The 27,514-nt window shown below is 40.7% G+C and overlaps 3 protein-coding genes across 3 annotated transcripts; 2 read left to right on the forward strand and 1 right to left on the reverse strand.

The window, feature by feature from the left end:
- Positions 1–92: 92 nt before the first annotated feature.
- Positions 93–5,187, forward strand: LOC121537507 (troponin C, slow skeletal and cardiac muscles-like). Its single transcript, XM_045206856.1, has 3 exons — positions 93–255; positions 448–584; positions 4,779–5,187. Exons 1-3 carry the CDS (start codon positions 176–178, stop codon positions 4,808–4,810), a joined length of 249 nt encoding a protein of 82 aa, XP_045062791.1. The 5' UTR covers positions 93–175; the 3' UTR covers positions 4,811–5,187.
- Positions 5,188–6,870: 1,683 nt separating this feature from the next.
- On the forward strand, positions 6,871–11,300 carry tpk2 (thiamin pyrophosphokinase 2). Its single transcript, XM_045207113.1, has 8 exons — positions 6,871–7,100; positions 7,372–7,613; positions 7,712–7,775; positions 7,862–7,992; positions 8,100–8,218; positions 8,351–8,483; positions 8,584–8,680; positions 11,108–11,300. Exons 1-8 carry the CDS (start codon positions 7,037–7,039, stop codon positions 11,152–11,154), a joined length of 897 nt encoding a protein of 298 aa, XP_045063048.1. The 5' UTR covers positions 6,871–7,036; the 3' UTR covers positions 11,155–11,300.
- Positions 11,301–11,348: 48 nt separating this feature from the next.
- LOC121538399 (rho-related GTP-binding protein RhoA-C-like) lies at positions 11,349–19,353 on the reverse strand. The gene is made up of 5 exons (XM_041846352.2): positions 19,248–19,353; positions 13,791–13,946; positions 13,453–13,573; positions 13,213–13,343; positions 11,349–12,883 (listed from the first exon to the last, which is right to left on the reverse strand). The coding sequence occupies exons 2-5, from the start codon at positions 13,944–13,946 to the stop codon at positions 12,710–12,712; spliced, it is 582 nt and encodes a 193-aa protein (XP_041702286.1). The 5' UTR covers positions 19,248–19,353; the 3' UTR covers positions 11,349–12,709.
- Between the last annotated feature and the right edge of the window lie 8,161 nt (positions 19,354–27,514).

Raw genomic sequence — 27,514 nt, forward strand, 5'->3', positions numbered from 1 at the left:
GTGAGTGAGTGAGTGAGTGAGTGAGTGAGTGAGTGAGTGAGTGAGTGAGTGTGTGTGTGCGTGCGTGCGTGCGTGCGTGCGTGCGTGCGTGCGTGCGTGTGTGTGAGCGTGTGTGTGTGTGTGTGTGTCTGTGTTTACAGGGAGCGGGACAGTAGACTTTGATGAGTTCCTAGTCATGATGGTGCGTTGCATGAAGGAGGAAAGCAAAGGAAAATCTGAGGAAGAGTTGGGCGAACTTTTCCGCGTGTTTGACAAGTAAGGCTAATATCAAACAAAGTGGTTGCCAAAAAACATTTGCTTTTACTCTAACAAGAACCTATAAAGACAAACATATAGACAACTAAAAAAGTCATGTCAATAAAAAAATTATATTGTTGACAGAGTAACTAGAGTACAGTACAGTACAGTGTTATCAGGGATATGTGTACTCATTGATGCTGCTTACAGAAATGGAGATGGCTACATTGATTTGGAGGAGCTGAAGACCATTCTGGAGTCGACTGGAGAGGCCATCACTGAGGATGACATTGAAGAACTCATGAAGGATGGAGACAAAAACAATGATGGAAAAATTGATTATGATGGTAAGACAAGAAGTCCAACAGTAATAGTTATGTTATGAAATACTGTGAATAGATTATTATTATTATTATTATTTAAAAAAATGTAGGGGGTAGATTAGCTTTAATATTGCAGATAGATTGTAAATTCCATCAACCCATATGTTGTTTTTTCTCGCAAATATATATACAGTTGAAGTCGGAAGTTTACATACACTTAGGTTGGATTCATTAAAACTTGTTTTTCAACACACAATTTCTTGTTAACAAACTATGGTTTTGGCAAGTCGTTTAGGACATCTACTTTGTTCATGACACAAGTCATTTTTCCAAAAATCGTTTACAGACAGATTATTTCACTTATAATTCACTCTATCACAATTCCAGTGGGTTAGAAGTTTTCATACACTAAGTTGACTGTGCCTTTAAACAGCTTTGAAAATTCCAGAAAATGATGTCATGGCTTTAGAAGCTTCTGATAGGCTAATTTACATCATTTGAGTCAATAAGAGGTGTACCTGAGGTGTACCTGTGGATGTATTTCAAGGCCTACCTTCATACTCAGTGCCTCTTTGCTTGACATCATGGGAAAATCAAAAGAAATCAGCCAAGACCTCAGAAAAAGACCTCCACAAGTCTGGTTCATCCTTGGGAGCAATTTCCAAATGCCTGAAGGTACCACGTTCATCTGTGCAAACAATAGTATGCAAGTATAAACAACATGGGACCACGCAGCCGTCATACCGCTCAGGAAGGAGACGCATTCTGTCTCCTAGAGATGAACGTACTTTGGTGTGAAAAGTGAAAATCAATCCCAGAAAAACAGCAAAGGACCTTGTGAAGATGCTGGAGGAAACAGGTACAAAAGTATCTACATCCACAGTAAAACGAGTCCTATATCAACATAACCTGAAAGGCCACAGCTCCAAAACCGCCATAAAAAGAAAAAGCGAGACTACGGTTTGCAACTGCACATGGGGACAAAGATCGTACTTTTTGGAGAAATGTCCTCTGGTCTGATGAAACAAAAATAGAACTGTTTGGCCATAATGACCATCGTTATGTTTGGAGGAAAAAGGGGGTTGCTTGCAAGCCGAAGAACACCATCCCAACCAAGAAGCACGGGGTGGCAGCATCATGCTGTGGGGGTGCTTTGCTGCAGGAGGGTCTGGTGCACTTCACAAAATAGATGGCATCATGAGGAAGGAAAATTATGTGGATATATTGAAGCAACATCTCAAGACATCAGTCAGGAAGTTAAAGGTTGGTCGCAAATGGGTCTTCCAAATGGACAATGACCCCAAGCATACTTCCAAAGTTGTGGCAAAATGGCTTAAGGACAACAAAATCAAGGTATTGGAGTGGCCATCACAAAGCCCTGACCTCAATCCTGTAGAAAATGTGTGGGCAGAACTGAAAAAGCGTGTGCGAGCAAGGAGGCCTACAAACCTGACTCAGTTACACCAGCTCTGTCAGGAGGAATGGGCCAAAATTCACCCAACTTATTGTGGGAAGCTTGAGGAAGGCTACCTGAAACGTTTGACCCAAGTTAAACAATTTAAAGGCAATGCTACCAAATACTAATTGAGTGTATGTAAACTTCTGACCCACTGGGAATGTGATGAAAGAAATAAAAGCTGAAATAAATAATTCTCTCTACTATTATTCTGACATTTCACATTCTTAAAATAAAGTGGTGATCCTAACTGACCTAAGAGAGGGAATTTTTACTAGGATTAAATGTAAGGAATTGTGAAAAACTGAGTTTAAATGTATTTGGCTAAGGTGTATGTAAACTTCCGACTTCAACTGTATATACATATACATACATACACATACATACATATAAATACATATACATACATATATATACATATCCTTTAAAAAATATATATTTCCCTTTATTACTTTCCAACCCCACCACCCCTTCCCTAGTTGGACTAAACTAGTGAACAACAATGGATAGGCCTCTACTTCCAGCTTATACATAGTATATTAATTTTATGGACACAGTCAATTTTACAATAATTCAATTTTGTTTGTTTTTACTCCTGAACTTCCTCTACCCTGAACCGCACCGATAATTTTCATGATGTCCATCCGGTTTGCTTCTACAGTGGGGAAAAAATGTATTTAGTCAGCCACCAATTGTGCAAGTTCTCCCACTTAAAAAGATGAGAGAGGCCTGTAATTTTCATCATAGGTACACGTCAACTATGACAGACAAATTAAGGGGGAAAAATCCAGAAAATCACATTGTAGGATTTTTTATGATTTTATTTGCAAATTATGGTGGAAAATAAGTATTTGGTCACCTACAAACAAGCAAGATTTCTGGCTCTCACAGACCTGTAACTTCTTCTTTAAGAGGCTCCTCTGTCCTCCACTCGTTACCTGTATTAATGGCACCTGTTTGAACTTGTTATCAGTATAAAAGACACCTGTCCACAACCTCAAACAGTCACACTCCAAACTCCACTATGGCCAAGACCAAAGAGCTGTCAAAGGACACCAGAAACAAAATTGTAGACCTGCACCAGGCTGGGAAGACTGAATCTGCAATAGGTAAGCAGCTTGGTTTGAAGAAATCAACTGTGGGAGCAATTATTAGGAAATGGAAGACATACAAGACCACTGATAATCTCCCTCGATCTGGGGCTCCACGCAAGATCTCACCCTGTGGGGTCAAAATGATCACAAGAACGGTGAGCAAAAATCCCAGAACCACACGGGGGGGACCTAGTGAATGACCTGCAGAGAGCTGGGACCAAAGTAACAAAGCCTACCATCAGTAACACACTATGCCGCCAGGGACTCAAATCCTGCAGTGCCAGACGTGTCCCCCTGCTTAAGCCAGTACATGTCCAGGCCCGTCTGAAGTTTGCTAGAGTGCATTTGGATGATCCAGAAGAGGATTGGGAGAATGTCATATGGTCAGATGAAACCAAAATATAACTTTTTGGTAAAAACTCAACTCGTCGTGTTTGGAGGACAAAGAATGCTGAGTTGCATCCAAAGAACACCATACCTACTGTGAAGCATGGGGGTGGAAACATCATGCTTTGGGGCTGTTTTTCTGCAAAGGGACCAGGACGACTGATCCGTGTAAAGGAAAGAATGAATGGGGCCATGTATCGTGAGATTTTGAGTGAAAACCTCCTTCCATCAGCAAGGGCATTGAAGATGAAACGTGGCTGGGTCTTTCAGCATGACAATGATCCCAAACACACCGCCCGGGCAACGAAGGAGTGCCTTCGTAAGATGCATTTCAAGGTCCTGGAGTGGCCTAGCCAGTCTCCAGATCTCAACCCCATAGAAAATCTTTGGAGGGAGTTGAAAGTCCGTGTTGCCCAGCGACAGCCCCAAAACATCACTGCTCTAGAGGAGATCTGCATGGAGGAATGGGCCAAAATACCAGCAACACTGTGTGAAAACCTTGTGAAGACTTACAGAAAACGTTTGACCTGTGTCATTGCCAACAAAGGGTATATAACAAAGTATTGAGAAACTTTTGTTAATGACCAAATACTTATTTTCCACCATAATTTGCAAATAAATTCATAGAAAATCCTACAATGTGATTTTCTGGATTTTCTTTTCTCATTTTGTCTGTCATAGTTGACGTGTACCTATGATGAAAATTACAGGCCTCTCTCATCTTTTTAAGTGGGAGAACTTGCACAATTGGTGTCTGACTAAATACTTTTTTCCCCACTGTATATGCCATATCTTTCTCACTGTGCTCTTTCACAAAAGCTCTCAACCTATAACCTATATACTTATTATGGACACAGTATACTTTACATTACTTATCTTGTTGTTATTAATTGTTGTTAGTAGCTATTAGTCCCATCCTTCAACTCCATTCAATACCTCCCATCTATCTCTTAACACCATCCATATTGGATTTCTATTTGCCATATATTTTTCAACTGTACTGTGATGTCTTACAAAGGTTCTGAACCCTTCTATTCTAATTGTTTCTGTGAATAGAAATTAATACTGCGGTCAATAATACATATCAAATATAAATGTGCTCAAATAAATTTGAGCCTATAGATCAGGCTGGCACTTCCAGAATGTGCTATTATTTAATTGTTTTGACACTCATCTAGGCTATCCATTCATGCCAAACCTTTCACAGTTCAAATCCAGGCCGTCAGTAAGACATTTTATTCCTGCTCCATCATGAGCTCTGTGTGTCATTCTCTTCCATAGAGTTCCTGGAATTTATGAAGGGGGTTGAGTAAAGGACTCAAAACTCATGGACCTTCAGACCGGGAAAATACTCATACCTCCTCTTAGCTCTGACACTCCGTCACACCATTGCCTGAACAAGTTGGAAAACATTGAAATAAAAGCCACTTTCTGCTCGGCTCCATCTACCACTAAACACATGCATCCATCCTCAATGTGTATCGGCCTTGGTTGACATCTTGTATGTGGTCCAGTTTTTATCCAAAGCACTATCATCCCCTTCATTTAGGGACCTTAAAGACAAGGGGTCTTGTTATGTCCTTCAAGTGAATTTCTTAAATATAAATGTATTTAATCCCCAATAATCCTAGATTATTCTATTCAAAATCTTAACAAATGGGAGTAAACACTATACTCCACAATACTGTATATTTTCAATAAAGAAAGATTTTCAGTAATCCGGATGTAAGTGTCTTCAATTCAATAAAACTGATATCAGCAGAATTGCTTATCAACATTGTATCGTAGCCTATTGTATTATATTGTAATGGGCCGAAGGAATAGCTCGCAGGGTTGATGCTGTATAAAGGGCACAATGTAGGCCTGGTGAGGCTCTTTAGATGAGTGAGAAAGTCCAAGGTATTGGCAAGGGTTAATGCCACGTTCAAAACAACTGAGAACTCAGAAATCTCCGACTTCCGACTTCAGTGCGTTCAAGACAACTGGGAACTCGTGAAAAAACGTGCTCCGACTGGGAAAAATTGTTTTGAATGGTCATCCAACTCAGAATTCCAAGTCAGAAACTCTAGAACTCCGACTTTCCAACCTGAAGATGACCTTCCTTCATGATTTGACCTAGTCTCTTTCCGAGTTCCCAGTTGTCTTGAAAGCACCATAACACCAGGCATCACTTTATCATTGTGTGAAACACACACACGCACACACTAATGGTGCTTTCAAGACAACTGGGAACTCAGAAAAAAACAAGGTCAACTCATGATGTCAGTGATCTTCAGGTCGGAAAGTCAGAGCTCTAGAAAGCTGCCCTAGTTTCCGACATGGAATTCCGAGTTGAAAGGCTGTTCAACTTGGAATGCCAAGTCGGAGCTTGTTTTTTTCAGAGTTCAAAGTTGTATTAAACGCACTGAAATCTGAGATTTCCGAGTTCCCAGTTGTTTTGAAAGCGGCAACACACGCATGCGTGCGCACACACACTCACACAGCCCTGTGAGTCCAAATATCGGTGTGCGTCAGACTCGTCTGCTGCAGCAGCTGGTTTCAACCAATGGAAATTTAGCAAATAATGTGGTCAGGGTAGTCATCTAATCTGACTCCTGTGCAGCACTGATGAGCTTAAATTCATGTGTGTCTCAGATCAGACAGGATGTATTGTATGAGGTTTTGCAGTGCTTGCATAGGGTGAAACAGATGTCAGTATTTGTTATGTTCCTCTGGGTACCAGCTCATGTGGGAGTAGAGGGAATGAGGAAGTGGATATTATTGCCAAGCAGGCTCTTAAACATCTTAATGTTGAGATAGAATTGTCAATCAGTAAAGCAGAAGCTAAGGGATTAATAAGAACAGTGGTTAAAAATAAGTGGCAAGAGTTGTGGAACAGGGAGAGTAAGGGAAGACACCTGTATAAGATCCAGGAAAAGGTGGGGGCAGGGAGGTCCTCAGGCCGAGAGAGAAGAAAGAAGAGAGGAAAGTGTTGTCACAAGGCTGAGACTGGGAAACACAAGTACATTGAAATTGGTGGGGAAACATCCGACTGGGAGGTGTGATCATTGTCAGGAGGAGATGGAGACAGTGGAACATGTTCTATTTCAGTGCCAGAAATATGTGAGAGAAAGGGAGCAATTGTTATTAGATTTGAGGAGTAATGGGGTTGAAGAGCCAGGATTAAGTGAACTGCTGGGGAAATCTTCAGGGGATGTAGTATTTAATTATGTATTTCGTTTCCTTAGGGAGACGAGATTATTGGGTAGGATTTAGACCTTCACTGTCTCTGGTCCACACTCCAGTCCAGTTGGTGGCGGTAATGCACCTTAAAGTTGGTTGCCAACCGCCATATAAAATCCACAGAAGAAGAACAATCATGTGGTCGATTTGTGCAGTGCGCATGCCGATTATATACGGCTGAAAGAAACGTGGCTTCGGCAACATAACCACAGTGAAAATATTGTGTAGCTAGCTAAATAAAACGTAACATATTGTTGTTTAATTTTTTACCCTTCATAAAAGCATTGGACTCATGCCAGAAACATAGGCTCGAAATCATGACTACTTGGTCGGAAAAAATGCTCCAGGTGCTTCGCCGAATGAATAACTTTTATTCGCCAGGTTAGAGTTAAAACTATTTGTGATGACTGGAAGTGAATGACAGCTGTAGCTAGCTATGTGTGTTTGATAGCGAAATTATTAGATGTTATGCCGCGTTCACGTGCTAGTCAGAACTAGGAAACTCTGAAATGTCTGACTTATAACTACAACTAGTTAGCAAGTCGGACATTTCCGAGTTTCCTAGTTCCGGCTAGCACGTGAACGCGGCATTATCGAGCCTATACTACAACACATCTCTCTCGCATCCATAAATATTGTTTGCGTCACCCAGGCTCCAGTCGCACTACATGCCTTCGGTTTGAGGTGGGAGGAGAGCAAGTTGGGTGGGTGCCTTCCAAAGTGGCGTCCATTTTGAGTAAATTTCCAGAGGTCTTCAATCCACCACAAGGCGGCGCTATTACTCTGTGCCAAAATCTTGACTCCTATGGGAGGAGGTCAGAGGCTGTAGATTCTGTTCTTCAGTCACTTAGGAGGGAAGGCTTATTGACTGTCTTGAAAGGATGGAGAGATGAGGTGAGAGTACTACAAAATACTGTAAAACTGAAAACAAACGTTTACTTTTTTTATTTTTTACAAATCCTTGAAATTATATATTTGTGCCTCTTCTATAGAAGTATGAAGTAATGCCCAGATTCTGCGACACTCCACTAATGTGTATGGAGAGATCGGCCACAAGTAAGTTGTGTCCTAAACAATAACAGTAGAAAATAATCCCAGTGTTCCCCCTGCCATTGCATGCCCCATTAACATTGTCTTTGTAGGCCTTTTTGGTGTGAAACGGTATGGAGTCCATATTAATGGGTACTGTCAGGATGAAAATGGGGAACTCAGGATGTGGGTGGGACGACGATCCATGACCAAGCAAACCTACCCTGGAAAACTGGACAACCTGGTCAGCACCTATTTAGAAAGAGAATACAGCCGATGACATATTACCTGTACATATTTTTAGTGAATGGCAAACTGTGGTTTGATAATGTTCTTCCACCATGTTTTCAGGCAGCTGGGGGTCTAGCAGCAGGTATCAGTGTGAAAAACACCCTGATCAAGGAGTGTGAGGAGGAGGCCTGCATCCCAGCAGACATAGCAGAGACTGCCCGCCCTGTGAGCACAGTGAGGTGATTGACAACTCAACAGGAGTAGCCTGCTCTCTCTGCAGTGTCTCATTGAGAATGTCTCTTTGCATGCTTTTACATAGGCCTACAATCTTATCCACATTATTTCAATCATCCCTGTGTCTTCTCTCATAGCTATACTTATGAGGATGAGGAGGGGGTGTTTCCAGAAAGCCAGTTTGTGTTCGACTTAGAGCTACCTCCTGAGTTCAAGCCTAGAATAGGGGATGGGGAGGTGCAAGATTTCTACCTCTACTCCATGGACAAGGTCAGGCACTCTACTTTTGAGCACCTCCAGTACTGCATGATAGTTTTTATGTCTGGCCCACGAATAATGAATTCAAGTAGGCCTACAATGTTGTTTTCAGTTGAAGGAAGTGCTGGTCAGTGACGACTTCAAGCCCAACTGTGCCATGGTGGTCCTAGACTTCCTCATCAGACACTCCTACATACAGCCTGACACAGGTTTGTATCAGTACATCAATCAATTACATGGGATAACATAGTTATAAAAACTAGGCAGAGGCTGGGGATCTGTCTTAACCACACTGTATATTTGTGATGATGTAGTCTAATCTTTATAGTTACGCTGCCATATCGTAGCTAAGAAATAACACTACGACTGCCACCTGTTTTGCCGATGCTTGCAATGATGGTGAACTCCCCACCTGAGTTTTGCATTGGGGCAAAACAATCTGCGTAACAGGTTACAACTGTTATTTTGCAAGTACCACAGGATGTGATTGAAATTTGCCAGAGTAGCTGTTCCACCTTTGAACGTTATAGGCAGCTGAAGTGTGTAGCTGGTAAGCAGTTTGACAATGACAACATGCCAATGAATTCCAGTGATCAGTCTGCCGCAAGGACAATTAAAAAATATTAAAATCGCTATTTAGACTGCCTGTGTCTTCCTTGTTTGATATGCCTAAATAGCTGCATGTACTCCCTCCTGAAAAAAGAACATGGAATCGCTTCTTAGACTGCCTGTTTGTGTCGTGCTTTTGTTTGCAATAGCCTACTGTTACAACAGACAGTGTTGTACAACACGTCAAAGTTTGTAGACTACACCACAAAGACGTCCGATCAGGAGGGGGAAGCGGCAGCAGTGTGAGCAGCAGCTATGTAAAAAAAAAAAAACATCTACAGTGGGGGAAAAAGTATTTAGTCAGCCACCAATTGTGCAAGTTCTCCCACTTAAAAAGATGAGAGGCCTGTAATTTTCATCATAGGTACACGTCAACTATGACAGACAAAATGAGATCTTTTTTCTCCAGAAAATCACATTGTAGGATTTTTAATGAATTTATTTGCAAATTATGGTGGAAAATAAGTATTTGGTCAATAAAAAGTTTCTCAATACTTTGTTATATACCCTTTGTTGGCAATGACACAGGTCAAACATTTTCTGTAAGTCTTCACAAGGTTTTCACACACTGTTGCTGGTATTTTGGCCCATTCCTCCATGCAGATCTCCTCTAGAGCAGTGATGTTTTGGGGCTGTCGCTGGGCAACACAGACTTTCAACTCCCCTCCAAAGATTTTCTATGGGGTTGAGATCTGGAGACTGGCTAGGCCACTCCAGGACCTTGAAATGCTTCTTACGAAGCCACTCCTTCGTTGCCCGGGCGGTGTGTTTGGGATCATTGTCATGCTGAAAGACCCAGCCACGTTTCATCTTCAATGCCCTTGCTGATGGAAGGAGGTTTTCACTCAAAATCTCACGATACATAGCCCCATTCATTCTTTCCTTTACACGGATCAGTCGTCCTGGTCCCTTTGCAGAAAAACAGCCCCAAAGCATGATGTTTCCACCCCCATGCTTCACAGTTTGGATGCAACTCAGCATTCGTTGTCCTCCCAACACGACGAGTTGAGTTTTTACCAAAAAGTTCTTTTTTGGTTTCAACTGACCATATGACATTCTCCCAATCCTCTTCTGGATCATCCAAATGCACTCTAGCAAACTTCAGACGGGCCTGGACATGTACTGGCTTAAGCAGGGGGACACGTCTGGCACTGCAGGATTTGAGTCCCTGGCGGCGTAGTGTGTTACTGATGGTAGGCTTTGTTACTTTGGTCCCAGCTCTCTGCAGGTCATTCACTAGGTCCCCCCGTGTGGTTCTGGGATTTTTGCTCACCGTTCTTGTGATCATTTTGACCCCACGGGGTGAGATCTTGCGTGGAGCCCCAGATCGAGGGAGATTATCAGTGGTCTTGTATGTCTTCCATTTCCTAATAATTGCTCCCAAAGTTGATTTCTTTAAACCAAGCTGCTTACCTATTGCAGATTCAGTCTTCCCAGCCTGGTGCAGGTCTACAATTTTGTTTCTGGTGTCCTTTGACAGCTCTTTGGTCTTGGCCATAGTGGAGTTTGGAGTGTGACTGTTTGAGGTTGTGGACAGGTGTCTTTTATACTGATAACAAGTTCAAACAGGTGCCATTAATACAGGTAACGAGTGGAGGACAGAGGAGCCTCTTAAAGAAGTTGTTACAGGTCTGTGAGAGCCAGAAATCTTGCTTGTTTGTAGGTGACCAAATACTTATTTTCCACCATAATTAGCAAATAAATTCATAAATCCTACAATGTGATTTTCTGGAATTTTTTTCTCTCGATTTGTCTGTCAGTTGACGTGTACCTATGATGAAAATTACAGGCCTCTCTCATCTTTTTAAGTGGGAGAAGTTGCACAATTGGTGGCTGACTAAATACTTTTTTCCCCCACTGTATGTAGAGTATCCCGCATGAGGCCCTCTCATACCTTAACTGTCGGGAAGAGAGGTCCAGTAAAAGTCGGATCCGCAGCCACACCATAAAAACTATGAACAGTAGTGCAATTGTCAATTCTTTAAACACCAACAACAGAAGATTCAAGACAAATCTCTTTTTTTCAGAGCCCTATTACCAGGAGTTTGTTGCCGGACTCCACCACACTTTGTAAATACTTAAGTGAGAAAGATGGAAGTTACATGAGGGATGGTAAGGAGATGCACTCCTTTCTAGATGCCTTGATCTATTCTGTCAAATGTTGAAGTTCTTGTAATGTTTTGTAACTGAGAATTGTGAATAAATTCCATTCACATCTTGGGATTTTGTGTTGAGAGGCATGAAGCATGAAAGAACGACAACCAATCATTCCCTATAACAATTTATTTTCTTGAGTACTTTTAAAAAGAGGACTGCGGACATGTGAGGATGCATTTGTATACAAAAGACCACCCCCCCACAAATGACTAAAATATTTTTTAAAGAAGTTACTTGCGTTTAATAGTATGACATCTTGTCATAATCTTTAATGAATTACTAAGCATTTTACATGTTATTTTAAAACTCTTTCATTCTAAAGTTACTTGTTTTTGCAAAATATGCACAACTGATACAGGATAAGCCAGTAGACTCTCACAAGGTTAAACATACAGTACAAGAGACAAAAAAAAAGGGAAGACATCAACAGTTTTAGAAAGACATGGAAGGAGTGAGAAATAGGTCAACATTAAAAACCCACTCCCAATAACAGCCTGGCATGCAGGCAAAAACAATCTGCAAGAGGAAAATACAAAATTTGCAAAACCTTTATCACTTAATACAAAGTCATAACCCCCTTTCAAACCAGTGTCTGACAGGCCGCACCAAATGTATAATATCTGACTAGAGGCCAACTAATGATAAAATCAAATTCTAAAATCATTTTTTATTACAATACATGAACAGGCTTACAAAAATCAGTTAGTATCATTATTATTGTATGCATTTTAATATGAATTTTATAGTCAAAGGCAAATAAAAACATGTAGCTATTTAAAATCAAAATTGCTTTTATCAAATTAACTATACTATTTGACCAATGATATCATAGGAGGTGCTGGTCCACGCAAGATTATGATACCATAGAAGGAGATGCTGGTCCGCGCAAGGATGGGGTTAGTCTATCCATAGGGAGAACAAAGAAAATAAACACCTATGGTATGGCTGGACAGAAATGAAAGACAAGCGCAGACAGACACACTGCAAGCCAGGGAGGTCACAGAGTTGGGAGAACATGCACCATGATGCAATGAAACCCCCTTTTTCTCTGACGATGCTCAGCTCTATGAACCAGGGCAATAGCTCTGTGGTGAACACCCTATCATGAACACCAATCTTATCCCGTCCCTCAGAGATCATCACTCTGACAAGTTTACCGGAGAGATATTGTGTTTTTTCTTTACCTTCTACTCGTCCAAGACCCAATTTAAAAAATCTTAACCATACAATAATCTTACATTGAAAACCGATTGGCAATCACCTTGGCCTTAAATGTAAACTCCCTTTTTCATTACATTTAACCTTCATCTTCTCCATTTCCTTTGGCCTAGTTTAATTATGTTTTTCTCCCTCGCACCCCCCTTGAAACTCACCCACCCTTCCACAGAGGCAGACTTAGAAGAGGGGTGCAGCGTTTTCTTCGGCCCGATTTGTTTCCCCCTTCCTTCCCGCTCCCGTCTTTCCCCAGCTCTCTATAGCAGGAGGCAGGCATTCTTCTTTCCGCGTTTCTTGGCCTGCAGTGCGGCCCTGGTGGCCATCTCAAACACCTCCCTCACGCCGTCTTTCGTCTTGGCCGAGCACTCCAAGTAGCCAAACGCGTTGATGCGGTTAGCCATGTCCCGGGCCTCTTCTGGCTTCACTGGTTCCTGTTTATGTGTCAGAGGTGGAAAAGTGTTCAGAGGTATGCTATGGTTGGCATCCTGTGACATACTTAACCACCAATCATAACAAGCCAAACAAAAACGTAACTAGCATGTTGGATAACTGAACAAAACAAAAACCTCAACCTGTGTAGATTTAGACAATAGCAGACAATACATGAAGTGAAGGTAGCGGAGGCAACACAACCATATGAAAACAAATGTCAATGGTTTGTTTAGTTTCAATGCTACATTTCAGAAATATCCTGACTGGATCAGGACAATGAGTCAATTTGCTGAAATTAAATAATACATTTTTATGATGCATACTGTACCTGCTTCATTTTTGCTAGCTCCCGACGTGTGTGCTCGTCATTCCGCAGGTCCTTCTTATTACCCACAAGAATGATGGGCACATTTGGACAGAAGTGTTTTACTTCAGGGGTCCACTTCTCTGGGATATTCTCTGTTTCAGACACAGGGGATCATTTTAGGAAAATGCTGCAAGTGAAACGGGACGATTTGTTGCATTTACCACACATGACAAATTAACATTACAGTCCCCAATGTCTTACCCAAGCTGTCAGGGCTATCTATGGAAAAGCACATGAGGATGACATCAGTGTCGGGGTAGGAGAGAGGCCGTAGTCTGTCGTAGTCCTCCTGTCCAGCTGTGTCCCAGAGGGCCAGTTCCACCTAGAAGCCACATGGAGAGCAGAAATTCAGTTAAATTTTAATCATTTAGCAGACGCTCTTATTCAGAGCGACTTACAGTAGTGAGTGCATACACTGCTGTTTGGCCAAAAACTAACTTGTTCTGGAGAAAAGGTGAAAACTATAAGACTTCAACATAAAAATGGTGCTTTAAATTATGTCTTGATAGCATACTGTGTGACTAACAGTACAAACTCACCTGCTTACTGTCCACCTCAATATCTGCCACATAGTTCTCAAACACTGTAGGTACGTAGACCTCAGGGAACTGGTCTTTACTGAAGACTATGAGCAGACAGGTCTTTCCACAAGCACCATCACCAACAATCACCAGTTTCTTACGGATCGCAGCCATCTGCAAGAAAATTTCTCAGTTAAAGTGCAAATCCAGCAAAAGTGGCAACATTTTCTTAGAAAAACTATTTTGAGTTTTAGTGATAATATAGTACAACCAAGCGAATTAAAATGTGTAAACAAATGTGTTCATACAGTGTTAAACTGTTACTCTGACCCCCTCTGGTGGCATTTTCTAAACGACGCATAATATTGTATACTACCCTAAAAGTAAATTGTTTTCAAAACTAAGTCCTACAAAAACTGTTAGAAAGGTAAGAACTGTGGGACTCAGATAAAGGGGTCAGAAACAATGTAACTACTACTACAGAGCCCGAGATACAGCAGACCAAACAAAACTGACATTTACCGGGGGTTCTTTTTTAGGGGGTGGGGTCCCCCCAATTGTCCCCATGTTGGGGAATAAGAGATTTGAAAGTCTAGGTTTGAGAAAATGTCACCAATTACTGTTCCAAAAAAAAAAGATCAGATCTTTTACCTAATGATGGTCTAATCATGCGCAAATTCCCATTGGTACACAGACATTTTAAAAGTGCAGGGCTTTTGTAACGTGCTATACCGTCGTCTTACAGGAATGATATACTGTACATATGAGTAGAAAGCTGAAGTCTCTACCTATCCATTTATTTAAATATATCCTCCGTCTGATTCCCAGTTCTTCCACTAGATAGCAGTAGGAGATTACATGACATCTCTTGGCCACTTGAAACCAGTTGCGTCTGGTTTGGGTAGTGAGTCACTGTGCCAAAATGGCTCAATGGATTTTCAAGCCTGACATCTTAAAATTACCTTAGCAAATCAGGGCTTTCAAGTTATTGAGTTAGTAAAAAATAAAAAATAAATATACAGACAGGTGAAGAAACATAACTTATTTTCCCATTGTAAATGATTAGCTAGCTAAACGGCACATGTGGAGGATGCATACAAGGTAATGTGGATGGAGAAGGAAATGCATTGCTTGACCTACATTGCATACTCTATTAATATGTGGTCAGTGTTCTGGAACTCATCGGCACTGACTGAGTTGGCCTAACGTTTTCATCAGCCCATATTTCCAATAGACATTTAACCTTGGTTGCGTCCCAATTCTACCTCTTGCATTCCTCCCAACACATAAAAGCATTGGATTGTAGTAAGCCACCAGTGCTCTCCTTTTAAATCCATGAAGGCTATTGAATAAGTGCACACTTAAGGCAGAGGGTAGAAAATTGGAATGCAGCACTCATTTTGGCTCCAAGTAAGTCTGTGAGCCATTTTGTCGATTGCCCACTCAGTCTACAATCTATAATACTGTGCAAAGCATTTCCTGTGTCGGACTGGACTGCATTTTATCCAGCGGCCTTTGAATGTGAACCGAACCATGGTTCAATGGGACCACTACGGTGCCTGTTGCGTGCACCCCGAGTGCAGAAAGAGTGTTCCTACCAGGGTTTTCATTATGAAAATGTGGCTCTGGGCATTTGACTGGCAGCGTTTTAATTTACCGGACATTTGAGAAATTCACCGGACCCATATGCATTGGATGCGTAACTGGATTAGGGTGTCCACCCATGGAGCTCAGAATGACAGAAGTCACATTTAGATGATGGTAATTAATCTTAACAGAACATGCAAATTGAGCGTGTTCTTACCATGCACTTTGAAGATGTTAGAATAACTGTCCACATTTACCTTTCCTCAGCCAACAAGACGAGTAACGAACAGCAAAATAGCCTACTATTCGTAATGTGATGAGTAGATAGGATAGTCATAATTTAGGCTAATAATATAATTAAATCACTGTTCGCCAAAAATACCGTTCAATGCATGGCTGAGCGCGTAGAGGCCTGGGCTATAGGCTATATCAGATACGTTTCTTATTTCTTTACTAGGGAAAAATACATTTCATGCAATTCTACTACACTTTATATGACTGGAGACAGCAGATTTTTTTTAGGACATATTACAGGGTAGCCTACTCAACTGACAAACGGATCAATAAAAACGACATTGCCATATAATAGGCCTACGAGAATTGGAGACACAAATATAATATGACGTCCATCTAAACTGGAGGACGAAATTATTGTCCAAAAACAAACTTAAGTGGCACTGACCCAACAATGGTAGTGAATATACGCAGTGCGCACTCACCAGGGATATGGCCGATGCTCTCAGCTGGTGCCAATAAGATAGGCTATAGGCCTACTGTTTGCTCAATTAAGTTGAGAATTTTGATAACTAAAAAACAGATTGCTGTAAAGAGAAGACAATGAAAATACTCCAATAGCCTTTTCCGTTCCCGTGATTTAATTTTTTAATATTGCGATATGCCTGGCTGGGCCTCTACTTTTCACTGACAGTCACAACTCAACAACTATCTATTTGGTATTTGCTGCGCGCGCTGCCTTTCCTTTCGATTGTAGGCAATGCAATTTAAAACAATACACAACTTTTATTGTTTTTTAAGGCTAGGGGAAGCTAATGATCTGCTGTTGCCAAATCATGCTTTAGTAGCCTATTTTGAATGGTTTTATTTATTTTTGTATTGACAGTAGGCTAATTAGGCTATGTCATTTTGGCAATTTAATTCAATTTACCCAGGGAAAGCTTCCCCTAGCATTATGGACGCGCCGTCTGTGAGCCCATGTCAATCTACTATCTCCCATAGTAAAAAGTTGACCTATTCTATTGGTCAGCTTGTTGAGAAATAAATAGCCCAAACAGACTCTGGGACAGTTGTAGGATGATAGATCCCAAATTCTTACAAATCAGTAGGCCTAGGCAAAATAAAAAACAACAACATTAAAAAGCAATTAATCTGATGCAACAGATCAGAAAGTTTAGCTTAAAATGTTGATAAACTACTATGTCTTAACATTATTAGCACAGAAATGTGCACAAGGCAGTAGGCTTCATGCAAATGTACATTTGGCTACCGGAAAATGAAAAAAATGTTGAAAACCAATAGAACATGAGCGAAATAGGCTACTGGTTTCAATGGCCTATGGAAGTCTATAAAATAGTTTCCTCCACGGATATGGTCGGATTTTGCCTAGGCTACTTTGAAGCAAGGTATACTTTAAAGCATGCCTCATAATATGAAGTAAAACGTTCAGGTTTCAAACAATTAAGTAGCTATATGTTTTCAAAATGCATACTGCCTCCAGCTCATTGCAAAGCGGTGTGTGACGCGCTGATGAAGCTTGGCTTCTGTTGCCTATGATTTTGAATGGCGAATGGGAAGCGCGCTTCAATTACCAGTTGAGAAATAAACTATTGCATTTAGAATTGTTGCGCAATGATTGGGCTTATAAAAGCACTGTCTGACAGATCAATTGAAATTGTATTTGCCACATGCGGCGAATACAACAGGTGTAGACCTTCCAGTGAAATGCTTACTTACAAGCCCTTAACAATTTTTTTCTTAACTGCATTGTTGGTTAAGTAAAAAATAGATAAGTAAAAAATACAAATACAAAATAATTAAAGAGCAGCAGTAAAATAAAATAACAGTAGGGAGGCTATAAACAGGGGGTACCGGTACATAGTCAATGTGCAGGGGCACTGGTTAGTCAAGGTAATTTAGGTAATATGTACATGTCAAAGGCTCTGTATCGGTATGTTGTGCACGTGTGATAAATAAGATACATAACGAATATACACACGCCAATTTTTTCTTCTCACAGGCAATTGGCTGGTGCCAATTTTATTTATCGGCTTTCTATTATGGCTAATGGAAACCCTGGTTCCCTCCTGTTAATGAACTTAATTTGGGGCTAAGCCTCCTAAATGCATCAAACCCATACCCCCCACCAAAGAACCTATGAAAGCCAGCCACCAACCTCAGCTCCAGTGATTACAGAGTTAGGCTACAGATTCTGTGCATCTGGAATATTACTATAGTGCCAGTTTCCCCACACACAGATTTAGCCTAGTCCTCCTTGACTAAGAAGAGCATTCAATGAAGGATCTACATTGCACAGTGCTTTTCAGTCCAGGACTAGGGTTAATCTGAGTCCATGAAACCAGTCCATAGTGTTCAAGGCCTGTAACCCCATACATTTATAGTAACCAAACTTTGATTAATTATTTCTCAATAAGCCTACTGAATTTCAGGAAAATACATTCGTGGGAATGTTTATTCAATTTTCACATGGAATGACCCATAATACCTAAAAACATTGACACTATCATCACTAAACAAGGGCAGACTACCTGCAGAAGACCCTTTGATTGCCATCCAGCTAGCCACCACATGGACGCATGTCCTCAACAACAACACCTGCACCTTAACTATCTCAAAAACCCTTCTCCGTAGGATTTTCAGCGGTTAGCTTCGCCCACGCTGTTTTAACGTTTAGAAACGTCAAATCATCTCTTGCTAAACGGTTTTCGAAACATGCTGATTTGCCCCTATATTTCATATCATTTTAATTGTTTTAACAGTAAGTGAAGCAGTTTTGCACAGACCTATACTGTGTGTGCCTCCAGTTGACGAACTACACTTCCTACCCATTTACACACAGGTGTTCAGAGCACGCTAGATAGCACAGGTACAGCTTCCAAAACCTATACCGCAAGCGATGCGTTTTAACATTCAGAATGAGCGTTGGGGATCTTAACAAAACCCCCCAGGCCTGGCAGAAGATACTATCGTCAATAGGCGCTAAAGGTAGTTCGTCTATGACTGGGTTAGCCGCACCCAAGCTCTATTAGCTAGATGGCTAATTTCCCCCTCTTCACGTAAACTCAAATCAGTGCTAGATAACTACTGTAGCTAGTTGGACAAACAAATAACGTTAGTTAGTTACAATGATTCTAATTTAAAAACGCCCAGTATAGTAAGTGCGGATAGGTGGACGACGGTTATGAAACCGGCCAAGTCACTTGTCATGTCAGTGGTAGCTAGCGAGTTAGCTAGAAAGCTAGGATATATAGTTAACCTAGTTAGTTAGCTTAGAGAGCTTGTCCACTACTACAGGGCGAAGAATAGCTAGCTAGCTGACCAGGGATGTGTTACTAACTTCACAATGGTAATGATGGCACTATATACATGACTATGATGACCTGCTAGCTATCTAGCATTGGCCTGTCTAGCTCTGACTGGTGTTGTCTGAAACGAGTCTTTTCACTTCAATTGTTCGTTCGTTTCCGGCATCAACGTCGCTGGCTAATATGTTTCTCTGGCCTAATGTCATCTTGGCTACAGAAAACACGTTTAACGCCTCATTCAAACATTTAGTTTATAAATGGTCTCTTTTCAAGGTGATCAATAATAAAGATGTTAAAATAGGCTACATTTAGCTACTCGTTTTATTACCGTTTTCGTTACAGATGTCCTCGCCTTCTTTTTCTTTTCCTGTCCGACCCTTCAACCCACCCCCGACAGTGTGCCACGCTGATAACATCCGCCTATGCCCATGATCTCGCGCCAATAGGACGCCTCAAATTAATGAGTGACAGATATTTAAGTCAACAAATCGATACATGTATACCGGTTCAGGGACTAAAACGGAAGTCAAGAGTTGATATTTTCCTGTCCGTGCTATTCGGAATCCTTGGGACGTCCCTACCCCATTGAAGTTGAAATGTAAAATCAAAGGTGTTTATAACTAACCCAAGAACAAGCAAGGAGGTGGGCAGAGCCAAGCACAAGCTAGTGAGATCCTATTGGCGCGTTCTAGCATTTATATACATATTCTAGTTTTGGAAACACAAAACTGTATGGAGATCAAATGTTTGTTTAATCGATAAGACAATTAGCAGAATGTCAGCCAAAATCGATCTAGCTACATCTTCTCCCACTGCATGCCATTGGGCTTCCTCTCATCACCATATTTGTTAGTGAGTGGAAACACCAACCGGATGCTTCACATTTATAGATCCGGTGAAATATCTGGCTCATTGTTCTATTTGTTGGAAAATGGTTAGGGTTATGATAGGGTTTAGGGTACAAGTAGGCTGAGTCAACATGTTTTCTTTACTTGCACGAACGCGCACACACACACACAGAGAAATCAGAACCATGGACAGCTACATCATATTGAGGCTTACATTGATTGGACTGAATTGTTTTTTTGTATCTTTCAGTTGTCACTGTGTTAGACTAAGCATAGGTGATTTGATGATGTTGAACTGGTGCTGGAATAGCGGAGGCAGCTCCTGTTTTCTTTGCGACTTGCGGTTACTCTCCGTGGTTCTAAATCAATAGTTGTTTAGTAGTCCGAAAATGTCGGAAACATTAACTTGCTTGAACATGCTGTAGGTCATGTAACTGTTTGTTACATGCAATATGCTTTGTGGACTTCACTGGACAGAGGTTGCTCTCCGGTTTTGTGATGAAACAAAGGTTTGGTTGAATTTATTTTGCCACTGTGTCTTATTGTCTCGGCCTTAAGCCTATACATCACGGTCGCAAGGCATATGAACTAACAGGTTATAGAGCAATTATCACAACACATAGGTTGTAATATGGCTTTTTTTTCCTGGCTTGGCTTCCCCAGTGATTTTACCCACGCACTACTGCTGTTCGGGATACTAAAGTATTCTGTTTTTGAGTTGACGCATATAAACGTCATATCCCATTTACAATAACCCGAAAAAGCTTGTATCCTGGTTATGTGGAACCAGGATAAGATGCCTGGGATATCAACCTGGTCTCAGAGCATTTCGTATTATTCTGTATGTAAATCTGAGACGCACATTTAGTATGATATGTTATGTTTGGTATGGTTACATAAACAAATCAAATTAGAATTACAACTCTTGATAACTCCATGAGGAAATAATTTTATCCCATAAGGTAATGGTAAAATAGACTAGAGACAGGTGTCCCTCATTCAGGGGCAGCGCTCTCTCTCTGTCCTTCTCGTGGTCCGAATCACACATAGGACTATTGATAAATTATAAACTTCTTCTAATTATTAGTGTTTACATAGCCCATTTAAGTCTCACCGAATGTCTCCAGTCTTTCTAGTGAAGGTGATCAGGCCTCACCAGGAAGTCAGGTCAAAGGTCAGTCAGCCCTATTAAGTGTGTGTTTGTTTTCCTGTACCTCAGACATTATTTGTGTATTAGGTTTACATTGGGTTTTTCAGTATATTTCTTATCAAGAGAATTTACATGTGTGCAACTAGAATTCTGACAATAGAGACTTCCAAAAATGTCATTTGTGTACCCTTTAAGTTGCATCCTTTATAGCCCATGAAAAACCCACTAAAACCAAATAAAAAGACCCCACACCATGAATCAGTATTAACACCACTAACAAATATTCATTAACAGGTGGGTTGTGTGTGGGTGCTGGCGTGTATTTAGTAAAAATCATAGGGTAAAAACAATCAAAATGGCCAGGCCTTACTTAATTTGGGAGCTCCCTTAACATCTGGATCCGGGTACCTTTAACTGCTCTCCCAATGCACTTGCCGTAGGAAGCCTTTCAAAGGGGGAGATACAGAATCATTGATAAACATGAAAAAAAAACCTTGGTAGCGGACATTCCATCAGTTGTATACAGAATTATACTTCAGACACATCAGATGATAGTGTCTTGTCAAGCTGAATAGGCACCTTCTAAAGTAAACATTGTCAGTTTGACCTGTTGCATTGAAATACAATTCTGTACAAACTGTTCCAGGGACATAAACTTAGTCAAAATATAAAACCTGTTTAACAAATCTGCTAGGACCTTCAAAAAGTTGGTGCTGGCTTATCAGCTCAATATTTGGTACTAAAACATTTAATTGGATCTACTTCATTCTGGACACAGTTCCACGTAATGGAAACAGATTATTGTTTTAGATGACATTACCTTCTTACTTAAATCCCTGGTGCTACCCAAACTATAGAATTGAGAAATAAATTGTCAAAAACGTGTCTTATTCAATTATTCACCTCTGTCCCAAATTTCCCACTGTCTCTCTTACAGCCTGTTTGAGTTCAGTGTGTACTGGCGGCTATCTATTGTTCCACAGGAAGCTTATCTTAAATCACAAACAACAGATGACTTAAACACGAGAGCAGTGGACCAGGCCTTGAAGAGTGAGCGGCCTCTAATTGAAGTCGCAATGCTCAATCCCTCTGTCTTACTTCTTCAAATTACTAAGATATTGCATTATTGGATTGCTATCTGAAAGCCAATTACCATTCACTTTGTTACTTTCACTAGTCTCCATATCTGTTTCCCTCAACTTGGACTCCCTTCCCAATAGGAATACCTCAATCACTACTGCTTAAACACACAGATCACTCTCAAACAACATTCTGCTTTTCCCCCTATTGCAAGGTTTAAAACAAAACAAACATAACTTTCTCCATATTGGAAGGCATTGTTTTCATTTGAGTATACCTTCAAAAAATTACTCTATATTTTTATTACCAATCTCTGTTGGATATTCACTTTCTGCTTCAATATTTATTAAATGTCTATTATTTTAAGATTAATGTGTAATGCTTTGGAGGGATCAATATGTATTAACTGGGTTGGCACTGTCTCAGTCCCCAGTAGATGGTGCGCTCCGTCCATAATAAGTCTGGCACCTGAGACAGCATAGGCAGGGAAACAGATGCAGTCTCCATTTTGCCTACTCACGAATTGGTTTAGAACGTCATCATTTGGGATATCAACAAAAACTCCACCGGGAGTACAATAAATTGTAGCCTTACTTTTAGTTAGCAGAAAATAATTGGTTCTATTTATAGTTGTATTGGTTAGGGGTAAGTGAAGTCCCGTACAATGCTTGAACCTTATCATACCTCAAATGATCCATAAAGGGACCACTCTGAACATTTCTCAGAATACTTTTTACACAAGGGCCTCCCGAGTGGCGCAGTGGTCTAAGGCACTGCATCGCAGTGCTAGCTGTGCCACTAGAGATCCTGGTTCGAGTCCAGGCTCTATCGCAGCCGGCCGCGACCAGGAGACCCATGGGGCGGCGCACAATTAGTCCAGGGTAGGGGAGGGTTTGGCCGGCAGGGATGTTCTTGTCCCATCACGCACTAGCGACTCCTGTGGCGGGCCGGGCGCAGTGCACGCTGACTAGGTCGCCAGGTGTACAGTGTTTCCTCCGACACATTGGTGTGGCTTGCTTCCGGGTTAAGTGGGCACTGTGTCAAGAAGCAGTGCGGCTCGGTTGGGTTGTGTTTCGGAGGACGACCTTCGCCTCTACCGTGTCCTTACGATGGGACAAGACTGTAACTACCAATTGGATACCACGAAATTGGGGAGAAAAAGGGAAAAATTAAAGAATACTTTTTACACCACTTACGTACGTCTACGTGTGGGTGTGCAAGTTGTATATTTATTATTATTTTTCTATTGTTACTTCATCAGATCATCATCATAACCCATTATACTCAATATTATGTTACTTTATCTAGTAACCCATTATATATTTGTGTTACATCACAAATTCCTCCTTCAGACTAGTGTTCTATTCATACAGGGGTTTAGATATTTACAGTAGTTCTATTTAACAGCATATTCGGGAATAATACTCTTCATTCATATCGCCACACACATAATAACGTTATACATCAAACTCCACTGATGAGACATGTTATCCTCGTGTAATCACAAAAAATGAGTAATGTTACCCTCAGAGATATGTTATCCTCGTTATTGACGAGACATGTAATCTAAACATGTTATCCTCGTTACTAATCGAGACATCCTCTGAGACATGTTATCCTCTACCTGTACATAACGTAGATAATGGTATAAATCAGCACACAGAACTGGAAAACTCAGCTCACAGTCACTCCATATTCACACTGGAGCTAGTCCCCTAACAGCTCTCATTCACTCAGTCATTTATAGCTCATTTTCAATCTTATTATTCAATTTTCAATCAGCTTTTTATCCATATTTCAATGTTGTTATCCACATTTCTATCAGCTTAATATCCAAATGTCAATCTTATTATCTAAATTCCAATCTTAATAGTAATAATTTCAATCCATTTACTATCCAAATTTCAATCAGCTTAATATGTCATATCTCACAATCACACAACTTTCACATCCACATTCACTTAGTACTATTTCCAAACACAATCTGTAATCTCCCTTATTACCTCCTGTGCATCTTCAACGATTCTCTTGTCGTTACTTGCTATGCATCATATGTATCTTCAACGGTTCTCTTGCCCCTACTTGCTATACATATAAATAACACCCCGTATTCATTCCCTGTTATTTTGTAGTGGCTGCAGACCACGTAGATGTTTCTTAGAAATGCCTACAGACAGCTGTCAGCGGGGCATTCCATGGTACCGTTACGCCCTCACTCTAGTCTTCTCATAAAACTAGTGAATAGTCTTCTCTCTATAAGACTATGGGTACCTTTTTATGCGCTACTCCCTTTTATTAGATTTTTTATCATTATAATTTTTTAAAATACAGATTAATTTAAATTGACTTATTGAAATCAGTTGCCGTCACTCAATTGTTCGCAAATTATGTGTCTCCTCCTGGGCAGCTCACAGTAAGGGTCTGTCCTGGGCGGGTCTCGTCGTCTGTTGGTCAGACAGGAATTTCCCTCACGCTTCATAAAATGTGCCACCAGTTTTTCTCACAGACCCCCACTGGAAAGCTCCACAGGCAGAATCAATCAACTTGAACGTGATGCCAAATTGTAGTGGAAATTCTAACATAGGGACACTCGAAGCCAATCTTAAATGAAACATTATTTATTGTCAGCGCACTGGAGAAGTTCCAACAAACTTAATGCACCATAGTGAACGTCTGTCAGAAGCTCTCACGGGGCAGTCCCGTTAGTTATAAACTGACAAGTCATATTTGCATGATTTAGCTTATTCATAATTAACGTTTGCTTCACTCATGTGACTGACCAATACTGGGTCATGCATGTGACAGACCAATACCTCACGAGGCTTCTTCTCTCTAAGCTGAGACCTTGAAACTGAGATATCCCTTTCTCTAAACAAGGTTCTGGGCATACTGCCAAATTGCAGACACTGATAGTGAGGATTCGTTCAATCAGTCACTTGCATGAACACAGAAATTGGTAAATAGAAAAGCGGCAACATAAAATATTCCAACACAACCGCAAGTAGCCGAAACAGATACATTTGTATACGATCACATACTGTATCTCTCTATTATGCGTCAGAATACTTTGGAACAGATTTCCAAAATTAAAATTACTTGGAGCTGATTTGCTGGTGTTTTTACAGTCTTAATGTACAACAATAAATAAAAAAAACATTTAAAAAAACTTAGAAAAACATTTTTGGTGTCAGAAAACTTGGGGGGCCAAATAAAATTGCCCGCAGGCAACCAGTTGGGGAACCCTGTATAGGCCTACAGTCAGTGTCCATATTATATTTACTATTCCTTTTAACCCATATGAACTTCAATTAGGAATATTCTGTTTATTCGCGGATACAGGGATACTTGTGAACGGGATATCAAAGGTAATGTAAACAGCTTATCCGGAATAAGACCTTAAGCGGGATATGACCTACTGTGCGCATGTAAACATGGTCAATGAGAGAAGTGAAAAATCGTTCCTTAGTTGTTAATTACTCCAACCTTGTGAAAGTGACAAACTGACAAGTTTTCATTTTCGTCAAAAACTACTTTATATCGAAGGAATGCCTTTGATTTGACGGCCTGCACATGCGTAGGTCAGCGCGAGACGACCATTAGACACAATGATGTGTTTCTATGCATGAGCTTAGCTAGCCAATGTCACCATGACATTGCCTGCAAGTGTGATCAGGGATTTCTATTGGAGAAGCAGTTTCTGCAATACTAAGTCAAGAATGTTGGGTGGGTCAAACCCAAAATTGTATACAGCAGTAAATCAATAATTGGCCTTATAACATTGAGGGATTGTAATATAAATGTTAATGCTTGCTTGCTTTCTTATGCCAGAGAGGAAGAGGCGACGTGAGATGTTTTACTCTGCCCAAAATCTGTTCACGAAAAGAAACACACAAAGTGAGACATTTTTGTATGGAGGATGAGTGTCGAATTTGGTCAACAAAAAATGTAATTGCTAATTTTCTACGTGGGGCTTATTTGATCGAATATACGTTTCGTAATGGTTAGGTTGTTACGAATGCACTGATATAAATTGACGCACATGGCATTTCGGCAATTTTGAAAAAAACAAGTTTATATTGGAGTTGTTCCTGTTTTCATAGAGATATAGGACTCATCATGGATATTTAAGTAATAAGGCCCGAGGGGGTGTGGTATATGGCCAATATACCACTGCTAAGGCCTATTCTTACGCATGATGCAATGTGGAGTGCCTGGATACAGCCCTTAGCCGTGGTTTATTGGCCATATACCACAAACCCCTGAGGTGCCTTATTGCTATTATAAACTGGTAACCAATGTAATTAGAGCAGTAAAAATAAATGTTTTGTCATAACCGTTGTATACGGTCTGATATACCACAGCTGCTACCCAATCAGCATTCAGGGCTCGACCCACCCAGTTTATAAAACCCATTTTAGCATGGACATTGAGGACTTCCACCATTTTAAAGTAGTCAAATGGGTGGGTATTCCTGAGTTGGGAACAATCAGCCAATGAAGAAGAAAATGTATTACTTTAAAATGGAGATAACCTCAATTGCACTGCCCATGCTGTCACAGACGCAGGAGCGGTGCGTGGGTAAAATCACTGGGGAAGCCAAATGCGTTGTGTGTGTGTTCGTGCATGTAGAGAAACGCCAATGCCATCCTCTTCTCTTTCATGTTGACGAAACGGTCTATCACTCTGTCATACAGTACACTCTTATTTTTTTTGTTGTCCTAGGCTACCTGGCTAAAATGCTTGTTCACTAGCCTAACTTCCATTCATGGCCAACGTTAGCTAGTTAACATTGAACTTCCATCCTCAGGTCAGGGGCACAACAATGTATGAATTAATGGTTGGATTAAAATCGCCGTTATAATCATTGGCCAGTAAAGAGAATTAAGTAACACCACAAGTCCAAATCCCTATCTCCATCCGTGGCTAATTTAGGAAAGGGCCAATCTTAGCTAGCTGGCTAGCTAGCTACCTACCGGAGGACAACAAACAACACAACGAGATGCAGCAATTCAAGGTTTTCTATCAATGACGTATGCTCTCAATGGGATTTGATAGGAGTGATACCAAATCCAAGCTGGCTTCCCTTGACACTTTTTTTTGGTGCGCCAGGACCATTCACAGTTGAGCTTGCTCAGTTTAGCTCAACGCTGATTGGCACATTTTTTATACTTTTTTTGTCAAGGGAGGCCAGATGCTCTTTGGCTTCCCTTGCCTTCAATGCTACGGGCAGCAACATTGTCATACTCGTTTGGACCAGACAGCATCAGATACAGTGGGGAAAAAAATTATTTAGTCAGCCACCAATTGTTCAAGTTCTCCCACTTAAAAAGATGAGAGAGGCCTGTAATTTTCATCATAGGTTCATCATTTTTAATGAATTTATTTGCAAATTATGGTGGAAAATAAGTATTTGGTCAATAACAAAAGTTTCTCAATACTTTGTTGTATACCCTTTGTTGGCAATGACACAGGTCAAACGTTTTCTGTAAGTCTTCACAAGGTTTTCACACACTGTTG

This window comes from Coregonus clupeaformis, chromosome 24 (genome assembly GCF_020615455.1).
Source record: "Coregonus clupeaformis isolate EN_2021a chromosome 24, ASM2061545v1, whole genome shotgun sequence".
Classification (NCBI taxonomy): Eukaryota; Metazoa; Chordata; class Actinopteri; order Salmoniformes; family Salmonidae; genus Coregonus; species Coregonus clupeaformis.